Consider the following 17819-nt stretch of genomic DNA (forward strand, 5'->3'; position numbering starts at 1 on the left):
GCATGGGGTCGATCCCACGTGGAAGCCTGGAGGAATTTGGGGTGGATAGGTAGGGGGGTGGGGGCCTTACCCGATCGGGATTGTTGAAGTCGGGGACTTCAAACTCTTCGTCTCAACACATTACAACGGTGTTTCTTCACATCCGTTCCGGCTACACCCAATGTCAGGACTGGCATCGTTGCGGCTCCACCCAAGGCCAAGACTGGCATCGCATACCGGCCGTACAGTGCAGCTGCTACACATAGATGCATCTTTGATCAACGCCAGCCACATCTGCATAGGTACAACCAGAAACACTGTCAAAGAACGCCATCCGTGCATTTTCGATCGGACGCAAGTCCCACGGTATCAGAGCTCGCGCCAACATCCACACATTACGCGGATGGCTTTACTGGTGTGTAGCTAGCTGAATGATCGTCAGGGACCGGCAGATGAAATTCGAAATTTGTCCTGGACTGCTCTGCATCCCCGGTAGGATTTCCAAAAGCATTCGCCATTGCGTGCGTGCAGATCGTCGCGCTTACCCAAAGGATTGGCACACTCCACTGCCTCTCGACGCCCTACCGGTTGCACGTGTTTCCACCACTCCGTAGCCGCAGCCTCTTCGGCAAGTACAGTTATACTCCTGCAATTGATCAGCGCTACCTCTCCGATATGTACACATGTAGAGATGAGTCCGCACGAATCATGGGCCGAATTGCTGGCAAACGGATACGCGGTACGGAAAGAGTAGCCAATCACTGGACGTAACAAGAACTTCTCGCAGTATGCATCACGCACTACCGCTTGCTCGATACCCTGCAAACACCAGTATCCTTTAGTTCCTCTTGGGAGACGCGAGTAGGTAGATGGCCAAGACACGGCGCACACAGCCTATGCTGTGAGTGGGAGTCAGGGACCCAAACTCCCCAAGAACTGTGGCGTTGTCACTCCACTTGCCTTGCATGAATGAATTCGACCTACTCCACTCACCCGTAAACCAGATCGTTTGCTCCAGGTCCTTCACACTCACTTGCGCACAACAGATCCTGCAAACCTACGATCCCCAATTGTTTGCCCTCCTTACGCTCCGAGTGCATGCCATGCGTACCGCCGGCTCCCACTCCCACTGACACATTCTTCGTATGCCACCAGACCTCGTCATGGCTGACATGCTGGGACCTCGATCACATGCAATCGACATTGTCGCCCGTGGTGGTGGTGGCCTTCATCCACCTCCCGAGGTGCTCAGGAGCTGGCCACGTCCTAATCACACGGATCCAGAAGAGCGAGGATGGGAGGCACCGATTGCGTTGGCGATAGTGCTGGGAATCACAATCACCGTTTATGCGGCGAGAATGTGGGCAAGAGTGAGGGTATCGAAAAGTGCGGGCCTAGACGGGTAACTTGATTCATTCTCAGTGTCTGCTCATCAGTCTGATGCTAATGCTGGAGTAGTAAGAACCACGTGATTTTGTACTTGGATGGCGTGAATGATTCATACTGATTGATTCATTCAAACTAGATTTACTCATCAGCCTATCCATGCTTCCGCTCATCGGCCTCACGATATCAGCCATTCTGGGTGTCCGCCAATACGGGTTCCAATGGCATGCTTGGGACCAGACGGCGAGGACCAGGGTCACATCGCGAGAGGTTACGCTAGCGATTGAACTGACTTATTTGGCATCAACGACCTTGGTCAAGGTCTCCATTCTCTGCTTCTATCGACGCATCACTGGATCCCTGACCAACACCTTTGTCTACACCACATGGGGCTCCATCGTCTTCTGCAGTGTATACGGCATCCTCTTCTCACTCCTCATCGTCTTCACCTGCACGCCGGTCGTTGGCTTCTTCCACATCTACGACCCTATATGGCGAGCTAGAAACACGGTGGACTGCCACAACGAAGGGGCCATCATCGTCGCCTGTGCGGCCATTAGTACGGTGCAGGACCTCGTCATCTGCATGCTACCCATCTTCCTCATCTGGAACCTCAAAATCACCAAGCGCCAACGATTGGCGCTGTGCGGCATCTTCGGCATAGGCGTGGTGACCTCCATCTGCGGCATCATGAGAACCTACTACGCCACATATGTGTACTATTGTAAGTCCACTCCTCGGCCCCCTCTTCTTGCTCGTGTGATGCAACAACTAAAACCTTCTGCCCACCCTTTGTTTAGACACGTACGACATCACCTGGTCGGCCTACTACGGCTGGATCTGGACGGTGCTCGAAGCCCAACTGGGCGTCATTGCCGCCTCAGCCCCAGCCCTCAAAGTTTTCTTCCAAGCGTACTTTAGAATGCCGTCGTCGCGCTCTGGCTACGCGGCCACGACCGGAAGCCGGCAAACAGCAGCCCACGACCTGCCCTCGTCCCGGTCTCGCAGCTACCCGCGCTCGCACATGCTCGCGTCACAGCATTCGACGACGCGGTCCAAGATTGAGGCAGGGGGCGCGTATGATACAGAGGTGCCGCTGAGTGGGATCAAAGTGAGCCAGGGACTACATGTGCAGGTGGAGGAGCGCGATGATGCGAGTCGGATTAGCTATGCGAGTACGAGGGGATTGACGGGCAGGGGGGATGAGGAGCGGGGTTGGAGTGGGGGTGGGGGTGGACAGGGAAATGGGGGTGGACAGGGAAATGGGGGTGGACAGGGAAATGGAGGTGGACAGGGAAGTGGAGGATGGAGAGAAGGATGTAGGACAATGTGTGCGGCGTTGAGGTCGAGCAGTACAAAGTCTGGTCGGCACCGGAACCGGAGTTGGAGTCGGAGTAGGAGTAGGAGCCAGAATCAGAGTCAGAGTCAGGGTCAGGGTCAGGGTCAGAGTCCGAGCCAGAGTCCGAGCCAGAGCCGGAATACGAGTCGAGATACGAGCCGGAGTCGTCGTACAAGTAGTCGGGATAGTAGCAAGGAGAGAGAGGTCGGGCAGATTCAGATTCATTCACAGGCTCCTTGTCGGATCCGGCGGTAGGATGAATCGAGTTTTCTTTTCTTCTTCTTTGGCTATTCTATACATGACATGTGCCTAAAGAAATCCCATTACCCCATGTTTTTCATGCCTGTGTGATGGTGCATGGATCATGTGCCCATGTCGTGGAAAGAAGGAAACCCAAAAGGACATGATGGCACGCCGTGACAAGAGAGAAGCAAATTCATGACAAAGAGTCCGAGACGTGCATGCGCTTCCCCACCCGGTCCCTTCCCTTGGTCCCTTGGACTTCTGCAACGCCACGTATGAATGCATCCCTTAAAAAAAAAAAAAAAAAAAAAAAAAGACGTCCGAGCCGGGACACCCTCCATGGTAATCTAAATGTGTAGGACAAAGCAAGGTAAATGGCAACATCATCCAAGAACCATGGATTTGTATAGGGATGATGGTAGTCGAAACAAATTCTTGGCTGCCAATCTCGTTCATGGCAAACTCTGTTGGATGCGTTCCTCGTACGCTGCCCAGGCCGCCTTCTTGTAGCGCTCGGCTTCCGACTTGCGATCTTGCGCGCGCACAATGCCTCGTCCGACAATGATGATGTCGCAGCCTTGCTCGTAAATGAGCTTGTGGGGTGTGTTGTACTGCTGACCAAGATTGTCGCCCAGCTTCTTGCCTTCCTGACCTGGAGGCGGCAGTTGGCAGCCAGGGGTCATGGTGATGAAGTTGTCGTTGGGCTCCGTGTTCAGACTCCTCTGGGCGATGAAGCCCATGACAAACTCGCTGTGGTTCCGCGCAATCTTGACCGTCTCTTTTTGGTATTCCGGCGTCATCAGGTGGCCTTCTGAACTCATTTCGGCCAGTAGGAGCAAGGAGCGGAGAAAAGGCACCTCACCGAGGCGGAGGAGATCGGTGGCCGTGTCGAGGTTGAAGAGGTCCTGGCCCTGTGCATCCTGTTCTGGGCGAGGTGAGATGCTTTCTGATCGCATCGAGATCGACGTCGTGACGCTGACCACACTCTGTTTTCTGTCCATTGGCTTGATGCTCAATCGCCTCTCGTCGCCATCTATTTCAATCGAGGGTGACTCGAGCGCAGCAGCGGCGGCGGCGGCGGCGGCGGCGGCAGGTGGCTCCTCGTCCCTGTCCTCGTCCTCGTCGTCCCCTTCTTCCTCGTCGGATTCGCTGTTCCATTGGCCTTGGCGTGGAGCGGCGGAGATTTCAGTGTGTACGGCTGTGTTGTATCTGGCAATGGTGGCGTCTGCAGCCTTCTCGAGGGCCGTCACAATGGCCGGGCCAGGGAGGACGTGTGCGTTTGTGATTTCGGCCCAGAGGGCGATGCGATGGTGGCCGGAGGTGTATTGCTTTTGGACCGTCTCTAGAAGAAAGAAGGGGAGTGTATTAGGTGGTGGTCATGGGAGGATGGGGAGCCAGACTGACGCTGGTGGCAGCATAGGACGTACCACCAATGTCTGCAAACTTGCGATCTTCGAAGATCAGGAAGCGTTTCCGCCTTGCGATTTCCTTGAGCGCCTGGGCGGACCGGTCGGACCAGTCGGAGACAATGTCGCAGTGTGTTTTGAGGAGGCAGATGGAGTCACCGACATCCTCGGCCAGTTGCAGTAGTTCGGCGGTGGTGTCGACGTCGGCGGAGAGGCAGAGGTTTGTCTTTTTGATGGAGATTAGGCTGAGCAGGTAGGAAGCCAGGGGAGTGGTGGAGGGGAGATTGGCACGAGAGCGGTAGGTGGTGGTGAGGGTAGGGTGTGAGGAGGACATGACGTCGGACGGTGGCTTCTGGTGGACGGGGGGTGGTGAAAGTGTAAAGGTGGGTGGGTAGGTAGGGAGGGAAGGAGGGAGACTGCGTTGGCGGCTGTCGCTATTCTTGGTGTGGGGGGGGGGGGGAGGGATTCGTGGAAGAAGGTCAAGGGTGATGGCAGAAGCAGTGCAGGCCGTAGTAGTAGTAGTAGTAGTAGTAGTAGTAGTAGTAGTAGTAGTAGTAGTAGTAGTAGTAGTAGTAGTAGTAGTAGTAGGGCGAGTGCAGTGCAAGGCGCGTACAAGGGCGAGGATGGCTGATGTTTTTTCTGCAAGCGGATCTGGCCAGGGTCTGGCGGGGGATTGAGGAAGACAAGGCTTGGAAGAAGGAACGAGGGGCAGAGGAGGGTGGGTAGTAGCCTGTTCGTGGTAGTACTACGCAACGAGGACGAGGACGAGGACGACAGGCAAGAAAACAAAAAACAGTGGCAGCAAGTCGGCCAGGGATGACAGATGTAGAGATGTAGATATAGATAGATATAGATAGATGTAGGTATAGGTATAGGTATAGGTATATAACAACACCGCGAGAGAGAGAGAGAGAGAGAGAGAAAGAGAAGACAGGCGTGTGGACCGTGAGCGACACCGACAGCGTGGATCAGAGGAGCAGGCTTACTCTACTCTACTCTACTCTACTCTACTCTACTCTACTAGAGTACTAGGTAGGTAGAGTGGAGTAGAGTAGTAGGCACTCTAGTACTACCCGTCCAAATCCCTTTTCACCGTACTGCCCTACTGCGGCCCGCTGGTCGCAGATCAACCAACGCCTGGGTAGGCACAGGCCGGCGGCGGCCAACGGTGTAGTTGCACATGGCCAAGTACGGTGGAGTAGAGCAGTAGAGTAGTAGAGTAGAGAATGGAAAGCTGACCACCACTTGCACTTGACCGTCCACCTGGGCCAATGACCTCTGCGTACCTGCAAAGCCCGTGGGTGGATGGGAAAACCTTGAAAGTGCACTTGTTGGTTGACAGCTGTGGTGGGGCCTTTTGCAGCTTGCAGCCTCTTCTGCCTGCCTAGGTATAGGCAGTGCATACTCTACTCTCCTCCTCTAACTCTTACTCTTACCCACCCGACCGCATACTTCCGCATGCCCGCCCACTTCCGCCTCCTCCTTTAGTACTCTAGAGTCTAGTACTGACATACCGTCTACACCACACCAGCTTCTGCATCATGCTTACTACCCGTCCTTGACCTTGCCGGCTTCTGTACGACCGAATCGCCCTGCCGCCTGTAGCCGCTACCTAGCTCTAGCCTCGCTCGCTCTCTCTCTCTCTCTCTCTCTCTCTCTCTCTCGCTCTCGCACAGCAGCTCGGATCGGCATGGTCCACCGTCGGCACACTCGGTACTCTCTGTCTGTACTACTGTGTAGATACTCACCCACAACACACCGCATTCCTTGGGCTGCCTCTTGGCCATGGAGAATTGCCTAGTGAGCCCTCTCTCCGTCTTCCCCCTTCTACATACCTAGGCAAGCCTACTACCGGTACAGGCATGTCTAGAGTAGAGTAGCCGTTGGGTCAACGAAGCTGGAAGCCTTGTCCACAAGGCCTCCACCCCACCACTGACCACCATGCTACCCATTGTAACCTGCCTACCTCGGTGCCTGTGTGCCACGACGCATCATCCCTCCTCCGCCTTCCCGGTCGCACATCCAATCTACCTTCCCTACCTAACACCTATGCTTTTTCTTCACACCGACACCCTCTCGACACTGCCCTGTCTGTGCCTCACAAAGACGGGCGGAGGTCGAAACACGCTTTGCCAATAACCGCCAGCCGTGCAGCTGCATTGCGTGTCCCCCCCCCCCTCTCTCTCGCTGAGAGTGGGGAACAAGGCCCGGTGCAGAACCAAAAAAAATCGTACCATTTCCACAGTCCATAGGCCACAGTCCACGCAGTACTTGTACAACTTGACGGCGGCGTCTTCGAGCAAATCCGGAGATTGGCGGCGGGGTGGAGAGAGCTGACGCCATTTTCGTCATCCACCCTCGACTCAAGTCTCACAGCATGCTGCTAGCTATCATCATCGCTTTGATTTGGCTGGATAGAATGACCGCCATCTATTCCTACACCTACTTACTTATCACGTACCTCTACCACATCACCCCACCCACCTCTACCTACAACATCCTTTCAAGCACACACTTGTCCCATCATCAACCCCTGCCCCTAACATGACATGCAATCTTGTGAGATGCTTGTCTCTACTCTCCGCATCTAGAGACACTTCATTCTGAGCTTTCTACACACTTGTCCCCTTTGTTCCAACACTCGTCTACTTCTACATGCTTTTATACCCGTCTACTTCTACATGCACTTTGCACACTTTTTAATCCTACATGCACATTTTATACGAATTCAATCGTACAGTTACCTTTCATACTCATCCATCCTTCATCGCTTTCCTCGAGCAAACGCACCAATCTCATGCACTCCCTCATCAGCGAATCATCTCACTCAACCAAAGGAGCGATGAAGTTCTCAAGTAAAAGAGCGGAAGCAACGTCTATTGTGGAATATCGGGTAGACTACCAGAAGACGGCCTAGACTCGGATCTCCCTCCAGCTTCACCGTGTATCGCGTGTGAGGATGGCGTTTTGCAATCCTTCCTTTACTTGACGACAGCAAACGATTCCAGGATCAACAGCACAACCTAAACAAACCAAAGGCCCATCAAAACGTCCTTTATCTCGCGTTGCTGCCTTGAATGGCCACTGCATGATACCAGCAAGCTCCAAGTCGCATTCACTTTGCATTTCCATTGCCCGTCAAACGGCGACCCCGCACACGCTGGAACCTCTCTTCTTCTCCTTTCTTCTCCACTCAAAACTGCAGCTTCTTCTTCATCCCTTCCTTGTTCTCCTTGCTTCATTACTTCATCTCTGCACTTCGCCCCCCACCAATCCAACCCCATCCACAAAGCTTCTACACCACCGACAATATGCCTCCCAAAAAGGAAGCCGGCGATGGCCTTCTCAAGGAATTCGAGGACCGCGAGACCAAGCTCATTGCTGCCGCTTTCCTCTCCACCACGGGACCTGACAAAGTGAGTCGCACTAACACTCGGTTCCTTTCCATCACAAAGTAACAGTAAACAGTTCGACTATGACCTCATGGCCGCTCTCACCGGCAACACGGTCGGCTCCCTCAAGAAGATGTGGCCACCCGTGAAGCGCAAGGCCATGGAAAAGTATACAGGCTTTGCCAAGTTCCTCGGTCAGCCTAGCACTTCCACCGCCGCCGCTGCATCCTCTCCGGCTCCCAAGATAGCTGCTAGCAAGAAGCGCAAGGCCGCCAGCGAGGACGAGACTCCCGACAACAATGCTAGCGGCGGTCGTACTGACTCTACCGCTGCTATTGACAAGTCGGATGGCAACAAGTCCAACTCCAAAAAGAAAACCCCCGTCGCAAAGAAGCCGGCCGGCCGTCCTCGCAAGCAGATCAAGATGGAGGAAGAAGAAGAAGAAGGAGGAGGAGGAGAGGGAGCAAAAGACGATGCCATGGACGAGCTTGATGTGCACTCCGCTGGCGGCAGCGATGGCCTTCGTGAGTACGCTCTGAGAAACGGTGTTTGGGGCTGGTGGGACGCTGCTAACGGTGAAGGAACAGACAACCAGGCTACCGTTGATGAAGAGGAGATTTAGCGAACCATGTGTCTGTTCATCACCGGGGGTGCCTGTTCCCGCAACGCAATTTGTTGGGTCGGGACATATGGCATGGCAGAATGTCTTCCAGGCATTCGGTGCAGGTACTGGCGTTATGCTCTGGCGCCATCTGTATCCGAACCTCTACCGTCTTTCCTTGAGATGACGGTCCGCCTCGCACTATGTCTAGTATTGCGTATCGCAAGGTATTCAGTATGACATGGGCAGGCATTTACAACACGACTTGAAGTTGCCATGTGCTTGGTAGTATCCATTTGAACAATGGAAATCATGGCTTCAACGCCTCTTGCTTATGCCTCGTTGCTGAATAGCAGTATAAGATTCTGTGAATGACGATCCACTCAAGGGACCCGTAGAAGAATGGTTGTGAGGACGCGATGAATTCCATGTCGCGTTCCTACCGAGGCCTGCCGGTAGACTTGTTGAAAACACGTTGTCGCGTCATCACGTGATCCTAGCTGTGTTGACATTTGCCGTGTAGGAAATTGCCATCAGACCTGCCGGAGCCATTCCGCACTCTCAAAATAGCCTGACAAACACCACGCAGCATAGAGTACAGTCCTGTCCAGGTTACTCTGATGGTGCCGCTCTGATAGCTAATTCACCCGACCAACCAGTACACAATGTCTGTGTTCTCTACGACCCTGCTTACCGGTACATTTTGTGCCAGGCCCCTCCTTGCTGGATGATGCAATTCACCCGCACTCCTCCTCGTTACTAGCAACACTCGTCCACTTGCATCAACTACCCCATGTCGCTGCAGAGTCTCTTTCGAACAACGCCACAAGAGATCCTCTGCAAGGATTTCAGCAATTCCCCAGAGTCTCTTTCGAACAACGCCACAAGAGATCCTCTGCAAGGATTTCAGCAATTCCCATTATCCTCCTACGCGAACAACATGACGCGCCTTGCTCCCGTCATCTCCATCTCCCACGGCGGAGGCCCCATGCCCATCCTCGGCGATCCCTCCCATACCGCCATCACAAAGTCCCTGCAAACCAAAGTCCCTAGGATTCTCAAGTTGGACACTCCAGACGCCCCAAAAGCTATCGTTCTGGTGACGGCGCATTGGTCGACGAGCAAGGTGACTATATCCAGTGGCTCGAAATATGACATGCTGTACGACTACTACGGGTTCCCGCCGGAAGCCTACAAAATCAAGCATGATGCGCCAGGCAGTCCTGAAGTAGCGAACCTTGTAGAAGCTGCGTTGAAAGACGCAGGCATCGAATGTGAAAAGGACGCTGAACGCCGTAAGCAAGAAAATTCCCTCACGTGAATGGACAACATTTTGCTTGACCACAAGACTAATTGCCTTACCTGTGACTTGCTCTTTCCAGAATGGGACCACGGCGTCTTCATCCCCATGAAACTCATCGATCCCGCAGCCCAAATCCCCATCATCCAACTCAGCGTCCTATCCTCCGAATCCCCCTCGCACTCCTTCGCAATCGGGCGCGCCCTCTCTCATCTGCGCACCCAAAACATCGCCATCATTGGCTCAGGCTTTGCCACCTTTCACAACCTGCGCCTCGTCTTCTCTGGCGCCTCCTCGACACCGGAATTCAAGGGAAAAAACGTCGAGTGGAGTACCAAGGTTACGGAGGCAGCGCTCACGCTTGATGAAGAGCTGCGCCATGACAAGTTCTTGACATGGAGGGAGTGGCCCCATAGTTGGGAGATGCATCCTAGAGGTGGGGCGGAACACTTTTTGCCCCTGGTTGTGTGTGCAGGGGCTGCAGGACGAACAAGGGGGAAGGCATATGCGGATGAGTTTGGGGGATTTGATATGTGGAGTTATTATTGGGATGAAGAGGGGGGGGGGAGGAGGAGAACATAGCCAAATTTTTGACTACTAAAAAGTCTTGGTAAGATGGACAAGGATGATGAAATTTCGGGCTTGAAAGAGGCGGCGAGATGAGGAGGGACATAGGATTAAGCGTGGGGCTCATACAAGCGTTGCTCATTGAATACGATGAAGGCTACAGGTGAAGGCTGTATGACTTCTCGCTTCTCTGGCTCACAAAGCTAAGACCACAGTGAACGCAGTTGCACCTGTAATGATGGCAGCACAACCAGCAGTAGACAGTTCTTTGATGCTAATTGCCATTGGTTTCTAAGCATTGCTTACTCGATTATCAGAAACTCAATATACCTCGCTCATATTCACAGTTCATGTGACCAGCCGCAATATGGGAGCTCAAGAGCCCAAGCAAAACGAAGCTTGCATGCCAAGCCCTGGCATTCTTGGTCGTCTTCAGACCTTCTTCATCTCCTAAATCTTTGACGATTCTTTCTGCCTCTTCATCTCCTAAATCTTTGACGATTCTTTCTGCCTCTTCATCTCCTAAATCTTTGACGATTCTTTCTGCCTCTTCATCTCCTAAATCTTTGACGATTCTTTCTGCCTCTTCTCTTTCGTGCTCGAGTTGCACTTTTAATCCGATGCGATACCATGGATTGCTTGTCTACTGCACCTGCCTAGTAGAAGTGCCGGCACCCAGGCCCTGCTCGTTGGCCGTCTTCTCTTCGAAGTCCCGGTACCGGCTGGAGGTATCGCTTTCTGTTTCCACGGGGGCAACGGTCGCCGGAACGGTCTCCTTGTTCTCCTTCCAGCCCATGTACAGGAAACCGAGGATTACGGCAAGCCAGTAGAGGTTGTACGAGATGACGGAACCATAGGTAGCGCTGTTTTGCCATCCGAACAGTGAGTTGAAAATCATCCAGCCACTGGTTTTATATCAGCAGGGCTCAATAGACAATTTTGTCTCATGAGGGGTGACTTACCCATCACCGTTTTCCAAAGGTGAGCAGCACTAATAGAAGTCAGTCTCAGGACTTAAACGAGCCAAGAAGAATGTCGCCCCATGCTAACAAGGCGTAAGGATAAGAGACTTACGTTGACGTGCCAAACACTATTCCTAATGTCATAGCTGCCAGGTCCGGTACCAGCTTCTGCTGCACCCTCACCAGCAAGCCTCACCCACGCGTTCTGCTCGAGGTTCCAGACGCCCTTGGAAAAGAGACCAGCGGCGACAAGGTACAGGAAACATGTGGAAATAACGAGGAATATTTGCAGGGACGTTTTGTTGCCGCCCTTGTAAATGAGCCAACCCACGAGCGCGCCAGCACCGAGCCCACAGAGTACAGCCAAGGGGAATGAAGTGGCGGGCAAACCAAGGCCAACACCAGCAATGAAGCTGTCGGGATCATCAGGATTGGTTCCATCCAAAACAAATGTGCTCGGTGAACTTACAGCACGGCCTCGATACCTTCACGGAGGACGGTAATGAATGGCAGGACAAACATGGCATACTTCTCCGACCATGCCTTCAACTTACCCTTGATGGGCAACTTTGTGTCCTTGTTCTCGAGAACCTTGGCAATCTTAACACGCCATTTGTCTTGCAGTTTGCTCACACGTAGCAGGGCTGCGCCCATCAAGGTGATGATGATGCTTGCCACGATGCCAAACACACCTTCCCAGATATTTTCAGCCGACTCGAAAGAATTCCTGCCTGCTGTGTAGACTGCAGATTCGGGCTCAGAGTCAGTGTGTAGCTCGAGGGGTCGGCCAGAGCCTGGGACTTACACGTTCCGATCACACCAGCACAAATGATCAGACATATCAGTATCCCGGCCCCTACACCGTACCAAACCTGCCGGACAAGGCGTTTGCGAATAGCAGCATCATGCTCAGGGCCGAGACTCTGCTTCAAAAAAGCAAGGAGGACAGAGACAATGATGCTCGTCTCCAGGCATTCTCGGAAACAGATGAAGAAGACTACACATGGGTGTAAGCATGTCTGTCCAACAGCAACAGGCCAACCAGAGAGGTATAAATGGCCCTCTTTTGAGGCTTACCTGGTACCGCAAAGACGTTCGGCATGGTTATCAGATTTTGACTTTGCTGAGTTTTACAGTTAGAGATCTGATCAGATTAAAGAGACGTAGAGTTTGAGGGAAGGGCAGATCTAATCAGATGCACAAGTGTTGGAAAACCTTGCTACGGTCCATCCCTCGTGCCACGGGGTCGCGTAGGTAGAGGCTGGCGCTAGGTAACAGTCAACAACCGAGTTCGGCCCTTAACCAGATTATCTGTGGTAGAGTCTCTCAATCTGTGTTAGCTATCCCTCGCCGACTTTGCTCGCGAGCCGTTGCGACATGGTCTGATCGGCCTTTTGTCGCGCCTTCTGGCTTTACTTTTCCCACACTAAGGAGTTTAGGAGCGGATATCCGCGACGTTTTGGGGGTGGAATGTGAAAAAGTGTTTTGCACCTCCACTCACCATCACCAATCCCAGAGAGTTGACCACCTCCACCCTCGCGTGGCCAAGGCAAGCTCACATGGCTCCCCCATGCTTCAGGATCTGCTATCCCGCCAAGTAAGCCAAACTGACACAAGAGTTTGTCACGCACGCTAAGGCATAACTAGACAAGCCACCGCTTACCCCAGTCCTTCAGTCGGTAAGGGTCCAGATTATCAGATGGCCCGATTATCAACGGCAAACTGTCACTCTTTGGACAAATCAACTTGTTTTCCCAACCGTACTCGGTTCGAGCATCGCTAAACCAGAAAATCTCTTTTCTGCCGCTGCTACCTACCGTACCCTTGAAGCCCCGATGGCCGCAACTTCAAGCCATGGCGGTGCCATCGCCTACCAAAGCCTCCCGCTATGTGTCTCGCTTTGAAGACGCTAGCCGCTAGACTTAAACAGCAGATGATCTGATAACTTTTTAGATTCGGCTGAAGAGGTCGAAGCGGCTAAGTCCTCGGTCGTGGGAATTGGGGTGTTATCTGATGCCCGCCCGATCAGTGGATGCCATCTAATCTTTTTCATCAGTCGTCGACCCGGTGCTAAGGATCGCGAGTTCGGTCGGACTTTTGGTATTGCCTGTCCAGATACACTTTGTCCAACATTCCTCTCCCTCTCTTCCTCTCTCAAACCTTGTCTGTTTTACGTTCTACATCGTGTACGCCTTCAAGATGGCGCGCTCCCTGTCCAGCTTCCTCCTTCCAATATCTCTGCTCGCCTCTGCTGCCTATGGTGCAGTTGTGACATATGACTTCGAGGCAGGTTGGGTATACGCCAATCCTGATGGCCAACAGACACGCCCCGTTCAGGGTATCAATGGTCAATGGCCGATCCCACCCATTGTCGCCAATGTTGGTGATCAAATCATCGTCAACCTGAAGAATTCGCTCGGAAACGAGTCGACTTCTCTGCATTTCCATGGTCTCTACATGAATGGCACTACTCACATGGATGGCCCTGTTGCTGTTACGCAATGTGCTGTTGTGCCAGGCAGCTCGTTCACGTACAACTTCACAGTAAGTTTTTGGAACTAGTCAGCATAAATTCATACTAACTTGCCTAGATCAACCAGCCTGGAACTTATTGGTGTGGGTATCTTCTAATATCAAAGTATAATCACAAAACCCTGACTTCTTGCAGATCATTCCCATGAGCGGGGTCAGTATCCAGACGGCATACGCGGGCCTTTGATCATTCATGACCCAGAAGACCCCTTCAAGGACATGTACGACGAGGAAATCGTCATCACCCTCTCCGACTGGTACCATGAGCTCATGCAACCACTCCTCTCACAATTCATCAGCGTTGCCAATCCCTCCGGAGCTGAGCCCGTGCCTCAGGCTGCTCTTATGAACGACACACAAAACTTGTCGGTCAAGATTGAGCCGGGTAAGACATACCTATTCCGCCTAGTCAACATGGGTGCTTTTGCCGCACAGTATGTCTGGTTTGAAGAGCACACAATGAAGATTGTTGAAGTCGATGGCATTTACACGGAACCTACCGATGCGAATATGCTGTATCTCACTGCGGCGCAACGATACAGTGTGCTTGTGACTGCAAAGAATGATACAAACTCCAACTTTGCTTTTGTCGGATCCATGGACCAGGATCTGTTTGATGCCATTCCCGACGGCCTGAACCCCAATGTCACAGGCTGGCTCGTCTACGATGATAGCAAGGAGAAGCCAGCACCAAAGGAAGCCCAAGCTTTTGAACCGTTCGACGACTTCACCTTGGTACCCTACGACAAGGGTGCGCTCCTCGAACACGTCGACCGAACAATCACACTCGACATGAAGATGGACAACTTGGACGATGGTGCAAACTAGTAAGTTCATCATCTCTACCTCTTGTTATTAAAAAAAAATGATTCCATACTTATCCAATCACAGCGCCTTCTTCAACGACGTAACCTACGTGCACCCCAAAGTCCCAACCCTCTACTCCGTTCTCTCCACCGGGGAGAACGCCACCAACCCGGCCATCTACGGCAGCAACACAAATTCTTTTGTCCTCGCTGCTCAAAACGAAGTCGTCGAAATCGTGCTCAACAACAACGACCCCGGAAAGTAGGTTTTTTTCTGCATGGGGTCTTTACCTTTCCTTCCCTCCAACTACTCCTACCCTACCCTTTTACGAGCCACTTACTCCATGACAACTGACATTTGCACAGACACCCCTTTCATCTCCACGGCCACGCTTTCCAACTCGTAACACGCAGCGAAGAAGAAGCGGGCGCCTACGACCCTGCAAACACGACGACGCCGTCTGCAACACCCATGCGTCGTGACACCGTCCTCGTCCGACCAAACGGGCACATTGCACTGCGCTTCCGCTCCGACAATCCCGGCGTCTGGCTTTTCCACTGGTACGTCTTCATTTCATCCTTGTCAAACTCCTTACCCGGCTCTCTTCTTTCTGCAACATCCCTTCTAACCAAGCCCCCTTCCCACAGCCACATAGAATGGCACGTGGCCTCGGGCCTAACCGCCACCATCATCGAGCGCCCCCTCGATATCCAATCCCAACTGGCCGGCCATATCCCGACTGACCACCTTGCCGCCTGCGCCGCGGGCCAGGTCCCCACGGCTGGAAACGCAGCGGGGAATACGCTGGACCTGCTGGACCTCACTGGCGAAAACAAGAGTCCTGGCACCTTGCCAGCTGGATTCACGGCCCGAGGTATTGTGGCGCTCGTCTTTAGTTGTGTGGCCGCGTTTGTGGGCATGGCAGTGATTGCGGGCTATGGATTGAGGCCGCTGAAGGTGAGGGTGGCGTAGGTGGGTGGGTGGGTGGTAGGCTGTCTCTGTGCGTGTGCGTTGGGAAATGAAGCAAATGCTTTCAGGTACACGCATGGTTGAAAGGTAGCAATGACGATAGATTCTGATTTTGAACAAAGGGCGGATGTGGCGGTCTTATGTTGTATACCAGTTCCTCTCTCAGCATTTCAATAAAATATGCAAAACCCATCGTGATCAGGAACGTTCATGTGGCGTGATATTATATCGATCTTGTATATTATGTTTTCAAAAAGATGCTGTCAAACATCTCAGCATTGCGTCGCAGCTTCTCTATAGACGCGTACCACAACAGTAGGCCGACTAAACGAACAACATCCACAGAAATTCACATGCCAGAACTTCCTACGTAAAAAGCAATAAAACTGGAGAGAAATCGCCAATAACTACAAGTTTAGTACGGGGGCAAAAGTGTACAACATATAAAACTCGGGACCACATATGCCCGTCCGCTCCTTTAACCATTACCTCCAGCTCATCGTGGTGCTGGTCACCTGCAATGCTCTTACGTGCAGCTCACCTGGCAACGCCGCACGAGAAGCTCATCTTCTGATTCGAACGAGAAGAGGTGCCGAGCATACACATCAGTCCTGGGCCTTGAGCCCTATTTTGGTCCGTGAGAGGAGCTCTACTGACTCTTCTTCTCCTTGTTGGGCAGACCTTGTTTCTTCCTCATCTCACGATCACCCTCGGCCAACCATTGGCTAGCCTTGACCATCTGTACCACGTTAATCCATTGCTTGATTGCCATGATGGGAGCAGAAGCGATCATCAGGATCCAAGGAACAGTCGAGTCCATCTTGTTGGCACGAGCCATCTCCATGGCTGCAGCAGAAAAGGGGCTTGCGAAAAAGGCTGAGGGCTTAGGAGCAGCCGGGGAGCCGGGCTGAATTGAGGAAGGGGTGTTGATATCTGAGAAGAGGGTAGGCGAAAGGAGGGGCGAGCTGAAGGAGAGGAGGTAGAGGGCGATGAAGAAGATTTCATTCATGGCACAAAAGGTGAACAGGACTTTCTGCGGGGTATCAGTCAGAGGCATGGTGACAACTTGATGATCTTGGGCATACATTGTTGGAGTAGTACTGCTTCAGCAGCCAACTGCGGCTCTCATCCACATTCTTGTGTGACTGTCCACTGCCTCCCATGCTCAAGGTGGCGTACATGTGCATGTAGTGGCTGGCTAAATCCAACGAGATGAGACCTTGGAAGACGATACTCCAGCGGGGGAAGGCTTGGGCAAGAAAGACCAACAAGCACGTTGTTGTGCATCTGTCGGTTACCATGTCCAAGACTGCGCCAAACTTTGTGCTTTGCGAGAAGGATCGAGCCGCGTAGCCATCGAGGGCATCGAGGAGGCAGGATACGCTGTAGAGGAGCGTGCATGTGCGTGGGTGGAGGGGCATGTAGTAAAGCGATGTGATGGCGAGGATGATGCGAGAGTAGCCTGCGTATCGTGTGAGGACGTGGCCGATCAGACAAGAGTGTCGAACACCTACCAATCAAGTTGGGTATGAAAAGAAAGATGTTCTCTTCTTTTTCCTCTTCTTCTTCTTCTGCAACGCGTACAGGCTTGGACCTCACAGCTGCGCCATGGCCGTTGCCGTTGCCGTTTGTTTGTACTGCGGCCATGTTTTAAGCAAAGCAAGGTAACACTACACTTGTCAATCTGATTTCAGTCCTGAACAGCCTCAGAGACCACTCTCAGAAAAGTTTCCAATATAGGGCGAACCCCGCACTCGGTCTTGCGTCGAGGACTTGATTCACGCTGGCAGCCTAGACCTGGGCTCCTGTAGCACCGAGCGACCAAGGGAGGGTGCAAGCGTGTGAGCGTGTTGTAAGCGTGACGTTGGTTTGCGGGGTGCCTGACGCTGGTATTGGCGCGTATTTGGACGTTGGCAAGTAGATGACAACGGGCTAGAGTACCGTTCGAGGTGAGGTTGCGCGGCCCTGAGGGTCTGGCGATGGCTGTTGGGTTTTGGCTTGGGTGGGTCGCGACCAGAAAGTTATGGAAGTGTGGACGAACGGGACCGATAAGCCCGATAAGGATGCGAATGCGGATGCGGAGCAGGGTTGCAGCACAGCAAGCTGCGCGTGCCTTGTGGCCTTCTGGCGTGGTTGCAGGAAAGGCAGGGGACCGCTGAATGGATTGGAGCAGATTCGTGGGCAAACAGACACGAGATGAGCCTGGAGATTGTCATCAAGAAATATCTGGCCCAGGCTTACCGTCCACGACAGGTCATGTTCTCTAGCACATACTCTGGTCCGTCAGTTCCGAGGTGGGCGGAATCTAAACCGAAAAGGGGCAACGTCTTGGCAGA

The 17819-nt window shown here is 52.9% G+C and overlaps 7 protein-coding genes across 7 annotated transcripts; 4 read left to right on the plus strand and 3 right to left on the minus strand.

Annotated features, from left to right (window-relative positions):
• Positions 1 to 1142: 1142 nt before the first annotated feature.
• Positions 1143 to 2883, plus strand: IAQ61_005247 (uncharacterized protein; the record flags this gene model as incomplete). Its single annotated transcript, XM_066096724.1, has 5 exons — positions 1143 to 1381; positions 1438 to 1455; positions 1518 to 2089; positions 2166 to 2540; positions 2807 to 2883. The coding sequence occupies 5 exons, from the start codon at positions 1143 to 1145 to the stop codon at positions 2881 to 2883; spliced, it is 1281 nt and encodes a 426-aa protein (XP_065953419.1).
• A 516-nt stretch (positions 2884 to 3399) lies between these two features.
• IAQ61_005248 (uncharacterized protein) lies at positions 3400 to 4687 on the minus strand (the record flags this gene model as incomplete). Its single annotated transcript, XM_066096725.1, has 2 exons — positions 3400 to 4289; positions 4375 to 4687. 2 exons carry the CDS (start codon positions 4685 to 4687, stop codon positions 3400 to 3402), a joined length of 1203 nt encoding a protein of 400 aa, XP_065953420.1.
• Positions 4688 to 7664: 2977 nt separating this feature from the next.
• Positions 7665 to 8367, plus strand: IAQ61_005249 (uncharacterized protein; the record flags this gene model as incomplete). The annotated part of the gene is made up of 3 exons (XM_066096726.1): positions 7665 to 7769; positions 7822 to 8269; positions 8333 to 8367. The coding sequence occupies 3 exons, from the start codon at positions 7665 to 7667 to the stop codon at positions 8365 to 8367; spliced, it is 588 nt and encodes a 195-aa protein (XP_065953421.1).
• Positions 8368 to 9139: 772 nt separating this feature from the next.
• Positions 9140 to 10228, plus strand: IAQ61_005250 (uncharacterized protein; the record flags this gene model as incomplete). Its single annotated transcript, XM_003842930.2, has 2 exons — positions 9140 to 9641; positions 9729 to 10228. 2 exons carry the CDS (start codon positions 9140 to 9142, stop codon positions 10226 to 10228), a joined length of 1002 nt encoding a protein of 333 aa, XP_003842978.2.
• Positions 10229 to 10856: 628 nt separating this feature from the next.
• IAQ61_005251 (uncharacterized protein) lies at positions 10857 to 12277 on the minus strand (the record flags this gene model as incomplete). The annotated part of the gene is made up of 6 exons (XM_003842929.1): positions 10857 to 11118; positions 11176 to 11204; positions 11288 to 11588; positions 11645 to 11918; positions 11981 to 12172; positions 12253 to 12277. The coding sequence occupies 6 exons, from the start codon at positions 12275 to 12277 to the stop codon at positions 10857 to 10859; spliced, it is 1083 nt and encodes a 360-aa protein (XP_003842977.1).
• A 1097-nt stretch (positions 12278 to 13374) lies between these two features.
• IAQ61_005252 (uncharacterized protein) lies at positions 13375 to 15486 on the plus strand (the record flags this gene model as incomplete). Its single annotated transcript, XM_066096727.1, has 6 exons — positions 13375 to 13719; positions 13767 to 13791; positions 13844 to 14534; positions 14599 to 14775; positions 14880 to 15074; positions 15162 to 15486. The coding sequence occupies 6 exons, from the start codon at positions 13375 to 13377 to the stop codon at positions 15484 to 15486; spliced, it is 1758 nt and encodes a 585-aa protein (XP_065953422.1).
• Positions 15487 to 15694: 208 nt separating this feature from the next.
• IAQ61_005253 (uncharacterized protein) lies at positions 15695 to 17783 on the minus strand. Its single transcript, XM_003842926.2, has 3 exons — positions 16998 to 17783; positions 16569 to 16945; positions 15695 to 16516 (listed from the first exon to the last, which is right to left on the minus strand). The coding sequence occupies exons 1-3, from the start codon at positions 17128 to 17130 to the stop codon at positions 16133 to 16135; spliced, it is 894 nt and encodes a 297-aa protein (XP_003842974.1). The 5' UTR covers positions 17131 to 17783; the 3' UTR covers positions 15695 to 16132.
• Positions 17784 to 17819: the final 36 nt, after the last annotated feature.

The sequence above is a fragment of the Plenodomus lingam genome (assembly GCF_022343315.1).
Source record: "Plenodomus lingam strain CAN1 chromosome Unknown contig_21, whole genome shotgun sequence".
In the NCBI taxonomy this organism is placed as follows: Eukaryota; Fungi; Ascomycota; class Dothideomycetes; order Pleosporales; family Leptosphaeriaceae; genus Plenodomus; species Plenodomus lingam.

Coding starts and splice junctions, on each gene's coding strand:
- IAQ61_005253 (XM_003842926.2), bottom strand. CDS start 17,130: ATGGCCGCAGTACAAACAAACGGCAACGGCAACGGCCATGGCGCAGCT. Junction 16,946..16,997: donor TTTCATACCCAACTTGATTG/GTAGGTGTTCGA, acceptor CACGATACGCAG/GCTACTCTCGCATCATCCTC. Junction 16,517..16,568: donor AGCAGTACTACTCCAACAAT/GTATGCCCAAGA, acceptor GATACCCCGCAG/AAAGTCCTGTTCACCTTTTG.